This window comes from Ranitomeya variabilis, chromosome 1, assembly GCF_051348905.1.
Source record: "Ranitomeya variabilis isolate aRanVar5 chromosome 1, aRanVar5.hap1, whole genome shotgun sequence".
Taxonomy (NCBI): Eukaryota; Metazoa; Chordata; class Amphibia; order Anura; family Dendrobatidae; genus Ranitomeya; species Ranitomeya variabilis.
In genome coordinates, this window is record NC_135232.1 from 293491986 (window position 1) to 293504556 (window position 12571).

Genomic DNA, 12571 nt, shown 5'->3' on the forward strand with positions numbered 1-12571 from the left:
GCCCCCAGATGTGATGCAATCTCTCCACCACCGCATCCACTCCAGGACAATCCGAGGATTCCACCTGACCGGAGGAAAATCGAGGGTGAAACCCCGAATTACAGAAAAACGGGGACACCAAGGTGGAAGAGCTGGCCCGATTATTGAGGGCGAACTCTGCCAATGGCAAAAAAGCAACCCAATCATCCTGGTCAGCAGAGACAAAACACCTCAGATATGTCTCCAGGGTCTGATTAGTCCGCTCGGTCTGGCCATTAGTCTGAGGGTGAAAAGCAGATGAAAAAGACAAATCTATGCCCATCCTAGCACAGAATGCCCGCCAAAATCTAGACACAAATTGGGTACCTCTGTCAGAAACAATATTCTCAGGAATACCGTGCAATCGGACAACATTCTGAAAAAACAGAGGAACCAACTCAGAAGAAGAAGGCAACTTGGGCAGAGGAACCAAATGGACCATTTTAGAGAAACGGTCACAGACCACCCAGATGACAGACATCTTCTGGGAAACAGGCAGATCTGAAATAAAATCCATCGAGATGTGTGTCCAAGGCCTCTTAGGAATAGGCAAGGGCAACAGCAGTCCGCTAGCCCGAGAACTACAAGACTTGGCCCGAGCACAAACGTCACATGACTGCACAAAGACTCGCACATCTCGTGACAGGGAAGGCCACCAGAAGGATCTTGCCACCAAATCCCTGGTACCAAAAATTCCGGGATGACCTGCCAATGCAGAAGAATGTACCTCAGAGATGACTCTGCTGGTCCAATCATCCGGAACAAACAGTCTATCAGGCGGACAACGATCCGGTCTATCCGCCTGAAACTCTTGCAAGGACCGCCGCAGATCAGGAGAAACGGCCGACAAAATTACTCCCTCCCTAAGGATACCTGTGGGTTCAGAATTACCAGGAGAGTCCGGGTCAAAACTCCTAGAAAGGGCATCTGCCTTAACATTCTTAGAACCCGGTAGGTATGACACCACAAAATTAAAGCGAGAAAAAAATAAAGACCAGCGCGCCTGTCTAGGATTCAGGCGTCTGGCAGTCTCAAGATAAATCAAATTTTTGTGGTCAGTCAATACCACCACCTGATGCCTAGCCCCCTCGAGCCAATGGCGCCACTCCTCAAACGCCCACTTCATGGCCAAAAGCTCCCGATTCCCAACATCATAATTCCGCTCTGCGGGCGAAAATTTGCGAGAAAAGAAGGCACAATCGCACTCACGGTGCGGAGGTAACGACCCAAGCTTGGGTTCGTCAAAGACATCTTGATAATCAGAGAGGAACTCAGGGACTTCAGAGGGAATGGACGACGAAATAGAAACCAAAGGTAAGTCCCCATGAATACCCTTACATCCCCAGCTCAACACAGACATTACTCTCCAGTCCAAGACTGGGTTGTGAGACTGCAACCATGGCAATCCCAGTACCAAATCGTCATGTAAATTATACAGCACCAGGAAACGAATAATCTCCTGGTGATCCGGATTGATACGCATGGTTACTTGTGTCCAGTATTGTGGTTTATTATTAGCCAATGGGGTGGAGTCAATCCCCTTCAGAGGAATAAGAGTCTCCAAAGGCTCTAAATCAAAACCACAACGATTGGCAAAGGACCAATCCATAAGACTCAGAGCGGCGCCAGAGTCAACATAGGCGTCCGTGGCAATGGATGACAAAGAGCAAATCAGGGTTACAGACAAAATAAACTTAGACTGAATGGTGCCAATGGAAACAGACTTATCAAGCTTCTTTGTACGCCTAGAGCATGCTGATATAACATGAGTAGAATCCCCACAATAGAAACATAATCCATTCTTCCGTCTAAAATTCTGTCGCTCGCTCCTGGACAGAATTCTATCACACTGTATACTTTCTGGCGTCTTTTCCATAGACACCGCCAGATGGTGCACCGGTTTGCGCTCCCGCAGACGCCTATCAATCTGAATAGCCATTGTCATGGACTCATTCAGACCTGCAGGCACAGGGAACCCCACCATAACATCCTTAACGGCATCAGAGAGACCTTCTCTGAAAGTTGCCACCAAGGCGCACTCATTCCACTGAGTAAGCACAGACCATTTACGGAATTTTTGGCAGAAAACTTCAGCTTCGTCTTGCCCCTGAGATAGTGCCATCAAAGTTTTTTCTGCCTGAAGTTCCAAATGAGGTTCCTCATAAAGCAAGCCCAAGGCCAGAAAAAACGCATCCACATCGCGTAACGCAGGATCCCCTGCTGGCAATGAGAAGGCCCAATCTTGAGGGTCACCCCTGAGCAAGGAAATCACAATCCTAACCTGCTGAGCAGGGTCTCCAGCCGAACGAGACTTCAGGGACAAATAAAGCTTACAATTATTTCGGAAATTCTGGAAGCTAGCTCTATTCCCTGTGAAGAACTCCGGCAAAGGAATTCTCGGCTCAGATACCGGAGCATGTACCACAAAATCTTGTAAATTTTGTACTTTCGTAATGAGATTATTCAAACCCGTAGTTACACTCTGGAGATCCATTATTGTCAGGTGCACACAGAGCCATACAGAGATTAGGAGGAGAGAGAGAAAAAAGACTGCAGCAAGGCAGACTGGAGGAAAAAAAAAAAAAAAAAAAAAAATTCCAGCAGACTTCTTATAACTCTCCTTTCTCAACCTGGGTCTTTAACACTTTATTGGCCGGTCAAACTGTCATGATCTCTGCAGGCAGAGATCATAGCAAGCCTATAGAGGGACAAGCTCTCGGAAGATGGAACTATACTGACCATGAACTAAGCCTGCCGCGCAACTAGAAATAGCCAGGTAGCATTTCCTATTTATCGCTAGATGCCCAGCTCTGGCCTAAGACCTAAATAGCTAGCAGAGGGAAATATAAGACCTGGCTCACCTCTAGAGAAATATTCCAAAGAAGACAGTAGCCCCCCACATATAATGACGGTGAGTTCAGATGAAACAACAAACGCAGCAGGAAAATAGTCTTAGCAAATTTGAGGTCCGCTTACTAGATAGCAGAAGACAGATAGTATACTTTCATGGTCAGCAGAAAAACACTAACAAAACACCATCCAGAGATTACCTTAAACTCTGGCATTAACTCATAACGCCAGAGTAGCAATCCCTGATCAACGAGAGCTTTCCAGACACAGTAACAAAACTTCAGCTGTGAACTGGAACAAATAGGCAAAACAAAACATGGACAAAAGTCCAACTTATCTAGTAGTAGTCTAGAAGCAGGAACAAGCACTGAGAGGCATCAGATAACATTGTTGACCGGCAAGAAACCACCAGAGAAATGAGCTTAAATAGCGACACCCACTACTGATGGAACCAGGTGAAACAGGAAAGAGGATGACAAGTCCAATTCCACAAGCGGCCACCGGGGGAGCCCAGAATCCAAATTCACAACAGATTTGTAATATTTCACCTAAAAAACAGGTGAAATATTACAATCCAGCCATGGCCGATGCTGCAATATCATCGGCCATGGCTGGAAAACCTGAAGTCACCCCCCCCCACACACACCGATCGCCCCCCCAGCCCTCCGTTAGTCCTCCGGTCCCCTCCGTCCGCCTGCCGGCTCCCCCGTCCTCCTGTCCGCTCCCTCCTTGCTCAGGATCCCCCCCCCCTGTGCTCCGATGACCCCCCCTGTGCTCCGATCCACCCCCCCACCACCCCTTCATACTTACCGATCCTCCCGGTGTCCGGCCGTCTCCTCGCTGGGCGCCGCCATCTTGGAAAATGGCGGGCGCATGCTCAGTGCGCCCGCCGAATCTGCCAGTCGGCAGATTCCTTACAAGTACATTTTGATCGCTGTGGTAGGTTCTATCACAGCGATCAAAATAAAAAAAATAATAAATAACCCCCCCCCCCCCCTTTATCACCCCCATAGGGACAATAATAAAATAAAGAATTTTTTTTTTTTTTTCCACTAGGGTTAGGGTTAGAACTAGGGGTAGGGTTAGGGGTAGGGTTAGGGTTACAGGTAGGGTTAGGGGTAGGGTTATGGCATGTGCACACAGAGCGGATCGGCCGCGGATCCGCAGCGGATCGGCCGCGGATCCGCAGCGGATCCGCAGCGGATTGGCCGCTGCGAATTCGAAGCAGTTTTCCATCAGGTTTACAGTACCATGTACACCTAAGGAAAACCAAATCCGCTGTGCCCATGGTGCGAAAAATTCCGTGCAGAAACGCTGCGTTGTATTTTCCGCAGCATGTCAATTCTTTGTGCGGATTCCGCAGCGTTTTACACCTGTTCCTCAATAGGAATCCGCAGGTGAAATCCGCACAAAAAAACACTGGAAATCTGCTGTAAATCCGCAGGTAAAACGCAGTGCCTTTTACCTGCAGATTTTTCAAAAATCGTGCGGAAAAATCTCACACGAATCCGCAACGTGGGCACATAGCCTTAGGGTTAGGGTTGGAATTAGAGTTAGGGTTGGAATTAGGGCTAGGGTTTGAAATAGGGTTAAGATTAGGCTTGTGGTTAGGGTTACGGATAGGGTTAGGGGTGTGTTGGGGTTACAGTTGTGGTTAGGGTTGGGATTAGGGTTACGGTTGGGATTAGGGTTAGGATTAGGGTTGGAATTAGGGTTACGGGTGTGTTGCGGTTAGGGTTGTGGTTAGGGGTGTGTTGGGGTTAGGGTTGTGATTAGGGTTATGGCTACAGTTGGGATTAGGATTAGGGGTGTGTTGGGGTTAGTGTTGAAGTTAGAATTGAGGGGTTTCCACTGTTTAGGCACATCAGGGGTCTCCAAACGCAACATGGCGCCACCATTGATTCCAGCCAATCTTGCGTTCAAAAAGTCAAATGGTGCTCCCGCCCTTCCAAGCCCCGACGTGCGCCCAAACAGTGGTTTACCCCCACATTTGGGGTACCAGCGTACTCAGGACAAACTGGGCAACAACTGTTGGGGTCCAATTTCTCCTGTTACCCTTGCAAAAATAAAAAATTACTTGCTAAAACATAATTTTTGAGGAAAGAACAATTATTTTTTATTTTCACGGCTCTGCGTTATAAACTTCTGTGAAGCACTTGGGGGTTGAAAGTGCTCACCACACATCTAGATAAGTTCCTTCGGGGGTCTAGTTTCCAAAATGGGGTCACTTGTGGGGTGTTTCTACTGTTTAGGCACATCAGGGGCTCTGCAAATGCAATGTGACGCCCGCAGACCATTCCATCAAAGTCTGCATTTCAAATGTCACTACTTCCCTTCCGAGCCCTGACATGCGCCCAAACAGTGGTTTACCCCCACATATGGGGTATCAGCGTACTCACAACAAACTGGGCAACAAATATTGGGGTCCAAATTCTCCTGTTACCCTTGTGAAAATAAAAAATTGCTTGCTAAAACATCTTTTTTGAGGAAAGAAAAATGATTTTTTATTTTCACGGCTCTGCGTTGTAAACTTCTGTGAAGCACTTGGGGGTTCAAAGTGCTCACCACACATCTAGATAAGTTCCCTTGGGGGTCTAGTTTCCAAAATGGAGTCACTTGTGGGGAGTGCCTACTGTTTAGGCACATCAGGGGCTCTGCAAACGCAACCTGATGCCCACAGAGCATTCCATCAAAGTCTGCATTTCAAAACGTCACTACTTCCCTTCCGAACCCCGACGTGTGCCAAAACAGTGGTTTACCCCCACATATGGAGTATCAGCGTACTCAGGAGAAACTGGACAACAACTTTTCGGGTCCAATTTCTCCTGTTACTCTTGCAAAAATAAAAAAATTCTGGGCTAAAAAAATATTTTTGAGGAAAGGAAACACATTTTTTTATTTTCACGGCTCTGCGTTATAAACTTCTGTGAAGCACTTGGGGTTCAAAGTGCTCACCACACATCTAGATTAGTTCCTTGGGAGGTCTAGTTTCCAAAATGGGGTCACTTGTGCGGGAGCTCCAATGTTTAGGCACACAGGGGCTCTCCAAACGCGACATGGTGTCCGCTAATGATTGGAGCTAATTTTCCATTCAAAAAGCCAAATGGCGTGCCTTCCCTTCCGAGCCCTGCCGTGCGCCCAAACAGTGGTTTACCCCCACATATGGGGTATCATCGTACTCAGGACAAACTGGAAAACAACATTTGGGATCCAATTTCTCCTATTACCCTTGGGAAAATAAAAAATTCTGGGCTAAAAATCATTTTTGAGGAAAGAAAAATTATTTTTTTATTTTCACGGCTCTGCGTTATAAACTTCTGTGAAGCACCTGGGGGTTATAAGTGCTCACTATGCATCTAGATAAGTTCCTTGGGGGGTCTAGTTTCCAAAATGGGGTCACTTGTAGGGGAGCTCCAATGTTTAGGCACACAGGGGCTCTCCAAACGCGACATGGTGTCCGCTAACGATTGGAGCTAATTTTCCATTCAAAAAGTCAAATGGCACGCCTCCCCTTCCGAGCCTTGCCGTGCACCCAAACAGTGGTTTACCCCCACATATGAGGTATCGGCATACTCAGGAGAAATTGCCCAACAAATTTTAGGATCCATTTTATCCTGTTGCCCATGTGAAAATGAAAGAATTGAGGCTAAAAGAAATTTTGTGTGAAAAAAAAATACTTTTTCATTTTTGCGGATCAATTTGTGAAGCACCTGGGGGTTTAAAGTGCTCACTATGCCTCTAGATGAGTTCCTTGGGGGGTCTAGTTTCCAAAATGGGGTCACTTGTGGAGGAGCTCCAATGTTTAGGCACACAGGGGCTTTCCAAACGCGACATGGTGTCCGCTAACGATGGAGATAATTTTTCATTCAAAAAGTCAAATGGCGCTCCTTCCCTTCCGAGCCCTGCCGTGCGCCCAAACAGTGGTTTACCCCCACATATGAGGTATCAACGTCCGTGGTCCAGTTTCTCCTTTTACCGCTGGGAAAATAAAAAAATTGTTGCTAAAAGATCATTTTTGTGACTAAAAAGTTAAATGTTCATTTTTTCCTTCCATGTTGCTTCTGCTGCTGTGAAACACCTGAAGGGTTAATAAACTTCTTGAATGTGGTTTTGAGCACCTTGAGGGGTGCAGTTTTTAGAATGGTGTCACTTTTGGGTATTTTCAGCCATATAGAACCCTCAAAATGACTTCAAATGTGAGGTGGTCCCTAAAAAAAATGGTTTTGTAAATTTTGTTGTAAAAATGAGAAATCACTGGTCAAATTTTAACCCTTATAACTTCCTAGCAAAAAAAAAAATTGTTTCCAAAATTGTGCTGATGTAAAGTAGACATGTGGGAAACGTTATTTATTAACTATTTTGTGTCACATAACTCTCTGGTTTAACAGAATAAAAATTAAAAATGTGAAAATTGCGAAATTTTCAAAATTTTTGCCAAATTTCCGTTTTTTTCACAAATAAACTCAGAAATTATCGACCTAAATTTACCACTAACATGAAGCACAATATGTCACGAAAAAACAATCTCAGAATCGCTAGGATCCGTTGAAGCGTTCCTGAGTTATTACCTCATAAAGGGACACTGGTCAGAATTGCAAAAAACGGCAAGGTCATGAAGGGGTTAAAATGCGCGCGTGTCCAGCCTCCCGTGACGTCACGGCTTGTGATTGGTTGCGTCTCCCATGTGACTGCGACGCAACCAATCACAAAGCCGGGACGTAATTTTAAAATCCTTAAGGACCTGAAATTACGTCACGGCTTGCTGTGATTGGTTGCGTTGCCCATGTGACTGCGACGCAACCAATCACAACGCCGGAACGTAATTTTAAAATCCTGAAGGACCTGAAATTACGTCACGGCTTGCTGTGATTGGTTGCGTCCCGGCCACATGGTCGGCACGCGACCAATCACAAGCCGGGACTTCAGTAAAGGAAAGAAAAGCGCGAATTTTAAACAAAGAACGCTGCCGCTTCCCTCGGTAAGGTGCAGGCTGCGTCGGAGAGGTGAGTATAGCAATATTTTTTATTTTAATTCTTTCTTTTACACATTTTTACATTAATGTTGTTTCGATACCGATACCCGATACCACAAAAATATCGGATCTCGGTATCGGAATTCCGATACAGCAAGTATCGGCCGATACCCGATACTTGCAGTATCGGAATGCTCAACACTAATTCTGACCCACAGGTTGGTGAAACACGTGACACACACAGCACACCACATAATGGACATGATATTTCTGTAGCGGAGCGTCGGGGTGTGATGAGGAAGCAGCAGCAATCCCTCGGTACGGCTACCACCCTGGCCCCCGTTACATACCCATAAATTAAGAATGACTGATCAATCCAGGAGGATAAAAAGGCACAGTCCTCTGATAAAATCTATTACAAAAGTTATTATTATTGATTATTATAGCGCCGTTTATTTTATGGCGCTTTACATAGCAAAAGTTGCTTATTTTCATGTGTACTATTGATTTATGAAATAAAAATTAAAATAATGGTTAGTTTTTTAATTATTAAATGTAAAGGGTGCCAGTTTTTGGAATTTGTACAAACCTAACATGTTGTTGCCTCCCCCTTGTTCATAGTCCATACTCATTTAGGACGTAGTTTACTATACGGTAACTATAAAAAGGCAATTTACAAAATGCATTCATATTACCATTAGACTATATGTAGGAGAATAAGTAGGTTAAAAATGTTCATATCCGTGCAGGAAAAAACAGGTCTACTGCATAGGTAGATCTATTACTATTGTAATTGTATTGGTGAGTTACCCTCATTTTTAGGTTTGATTCACATATCAAATATTCTCTGTCTTATAGACAAGAGACTGGAATGAGGAGCTGCAGACAACTCGAGAACTTCCCCGGGAGCTCCCATCTGATCATCTACTGCGACAGAGAGCTAATTTTAAGGTAATACCAGTGAATATTGATTGTATATTGTAGATTGATTTATTGGTGACATCCAGTATATGGCATGAAAGCTTGATAGGCCCATAACATAATTTTTAAACATGGAGTAGATCTGTTTAGTTACAGTTCTTCTTAAAACTCTGCTGCCTGATCAGGTTGTGAAATTATTCAGCTTTGGTTATGAGGTCAATGGCCTGAATGAGCAAGATGGGTGACAACTAGGGGACCATGTTTTAAGATCACCCGAAGTTGGTGCTATCTAAAAGCTCTATTTCTTGTACATATCATGTCGGAACATAGATGTGCATTCATATTGGCTGACTGTTGTCTCTATTATTATACCTTCTAGATTAACTCTGATTTTGTTGGGGCATCCACCCGAGGAGCTATGGCAGTAATTGATGGAAACGTTATGGCAATTAACCCTGGAGAGGAAACAAAGATGCAAATGTTTATTTGGAACAACATCTTTTTTAGCTTTGGCTTTGATGTAAGAGATCACTACAAGGACCTGGGTGGAGATCATGCTGCCCACGTGGCTGCGACCCATGACCTCAGAGGAGTACAGGCCTACAGTGATTTGGACATAGATGAACTCTATGTCTTAGGCACAGTAGTTCTCGATTACAGAGGATACCGGGTAACTGCTCAGTCAATCATACCTGGAATATTGGACCGGAAGGAAGACCAAAGTGTTGTATATGGTTCTATTGACTTTGGTAAAACCGTAACTACAAATGTAAAATATCTCAGCTTGCTCCAGAAAGCCTGTAAACCACTGCGGATAATGAGGCACACGGTTCTAAATGAGAAGGATGAAGAAGTGCTTCTGTGTTCTTCTGTGGAGTGCAAAGGAATTGTGGGTAATGACGGGCGTCACTACATTTTGGATCTCCTTAGAACTTTCCCACCCGATGTGAACTTTATACAAGTGAAGGAAGAAGACTTAATGAAAAATTGTCAAAACCATGGATTCCCTAAACCGTATCGGCACCGACTGTGCAGTTTGAGGCCAGAACTTGTAGAAAGATTCGTTCAACACAAGTAAGTTACTTGGACAGATGCTAGGAACCAAGGAGGCACATATTATCAGATGGTGAAGAAAAGATGTATGATCATGTGATATAGGTTGTGTTCTAAAAATATTAAGTGATGTTTCTACTGGCATGATGGTATGATGTAGGGTGAGCACAAGTGACCCAGGTGCTGGGCAGGGGACTATTGCAGACAGGCCACAGTTAGGCCTCAATCACACACACGTTTTTCATATACCAGAAAAACGGACCAAGTTTCATCAGTGATGTTGCACTAATTTTCAGTAATTTTGTTCCGTCATCAATTTTCCATCAGTACGTGGGAAAAAATAAGTTTCTCCTAATTAACAATCTGTGAAAATCAGACCACACTCTGATGGTATCCATATGCTGTCCGATTTATTCATTTTTTTTTTTTTTTTTTTTTTTTTTTTATATGGACCTGTAGATTTGCATTGCCTATTTTGATATTTCGGTCTTGGATCAATATAGATTACGTCTTCACGATTTTGCACCGACTCCTCAGTCCGTGAAAAATCAGAGACATGCGAATGGCCCCATTCACTATTATAGGTATGAGTGCTGAATGAGGCCTTACTGTAAGGCTGTGTGCACACGTTCAGGAATTTTCGTGTATTTTTTGCATTTTTTCGCTATAAAAACATGATAAAACCACGAAAAAAAGCATACATTAAGCATCCTATTTATTAAGAATGCAGTCCGCATTTTTTGTGCACATGCGTTTCTTTCCGCGGCGGAATCGCATTCCGGAAAAAAACGCAGCATGTTCATTCTTTGTGTGGAATCGTGGGGATTCCGCACACATAGGAATGCATTAATCCGCTTACTTTCCGCATGGGGCTATGCCCACCATGCGGGAAGTAAGTGGATCATTTTGCGGTTGGTACCCAGGGTGGAGGAGAGGAGACTCTCCTCCAGACCCTGGGAACCATATAATTGTTAAAAAAAAAAGAATTTAAATAAAAAATTGTGATATTCTCACCTTCCGGCGTCCCCGGCAGCCTTCCCGCTCCTCGCGATTCTCCTGTTCCCAATAATGCATTGCGAGAATGACCTGTGATGACATGGGTCTCGTGAGATCGCTATGTCATCTGGGGTCATTGCCGCAAAGCATTACTGGGACCGGAGCATCGCGAGGAGCGGGAACGTTGCCGGGGATGCCGGAAGGTGAGAATATCACAATTTTTCATTTTTTAAAAATTATTTTTAACATTAGATCTTTTTACTATTGATGCTGCATAGGCAGCGTCAATACTAAAAAGTTTGTCACACTTGTCAAACACTATGTTTGACAAATGTGACCAACCTGTCAATCAGTTTTCCAAGCGATGCTACAGATCGCTTGGAAAACGCTAGTGTTTAGCGGGAAAATGCATGCCAATTCTGCATGCGTTTTTCCCGTGGCAGGGAGTTCCGAAATTTCCGCAGCAATTCCGGACGTGTGCACATAACCTAAGATCGTAAAATAAAGCTTTGCCTTGGGTGAAGGAAAGTCCAGCTATGACGCTCATCTAATGACATTGAAATCTATTCATGAAGCATACTATGACCATGAGACATATGTAGTAAGGTCACCGGCACTCATACCATCATTGAAATGACTTATTCCTGTAATTACAATGTAAAGCTTAATTTACAATAAGGACAGTTTCACACCAGTATCATGTGGATGCATTTCAGTGGCCATAAATCATCGATCCATAGACCATAGATCTAATGGCCCCAACTAAGCACTTTATAGGGCTGTCCATTTGAATCATAGAATTGGTGCAACCTGTGCAGGGGCCCAAGAGATAAGGGGACCATTTGAACCCTCAAATCCAATGGAATTTTGCGTTATGATGAGCTATTGAACTGCAAAGGGCCCATATATTCTTATACAAGATCCCTTTTCTGTCTGAAATCGCTATTCACCCGCCGCTATTAACCTGTTAAATGCCGCTGTCAAACGCTGACAGCGGCATTTAACTACCGCTTGCGGCCGGAAATGAGCACATCGCCGACCCCTGTCACATGATCGGGGGTCGATGATGTGTCAGGACAGTAACCATAGAGGTCCTTGAGACCTCTATGGTTACTGATGCTGGCCTGCTGTGAGCGCCCCCCTGTGGTCGGCGCTCACAGCACACCTGCAATTCAGCTACATAGCAGCGATCTGATGATCGCTGGTATGTAGCTGAGCCAATCGAGTTGTACCAGCTTCTAGCCTCCCATGGAGGCTATTGAAGCATGGCACAAGTAAAAAAAAAAAATGTTTTTAAAAATATGAAAAAAATATAAAAAATTTAAAAGTTTAAAACACCCCCCTTTTGCCCCATCCTAAATGAAACAATAAAAAAAATCAAACCTACACATATTTGGTATCGCCGTGTTCAGAATTGCCCGATCTATCAATAAAAAAAAAGCATTAACCTGATCGCTAAACAGCGTAGCGAAAAAGAAAAAATCGAAACGCCAGAATTACGTTTTTTTTGGTCGCCGCGACATTGCATTAAAATGCAATAACGGGCGATCAAAAGAACGTATCTGCACAAAAGTGATATTATTAAAAACGTCAGCTCGGCACGCAAAAAATAAGCCCTCACCCGACCCCAGATCACGAAAAAATGGAGACGCTTCGGGTATCGGAAAATGGCACTTTTTTTTTTTTTTTTTTTAAGCAAACTTTTGAATTTTTTTTCACCACTTGGATATAAAATAACCTAGACATGTTAGGTGTCTATGA

General features: G+C 44.1%; 1 protein-coding gene across 1 annotated transcript in view; it reads left to right on the top strand.

The window, feature by feature from the left end:
- The window catches only part of LOC143815776 (clustered mitochondria protein homolog), a 73127-nt gene that overhangs the window by 17977 nt on the left and 42579 nt on the right, over positions 1 to 12571 (top strand). The window contains exons 9-10 of the mRNA XM_077295377.1: positions 8699 to 8791; positions 9141 to 9835. Coding sequence (XP_077151492.1) covers positions 8699 to 8791; positions 9141 to 9835 — 788 coding nt within the window. The remainder of the gene's footprint in view (positions 1 to 8698; positions 8792 to 9140; positions 9836 to 12571) is intronic.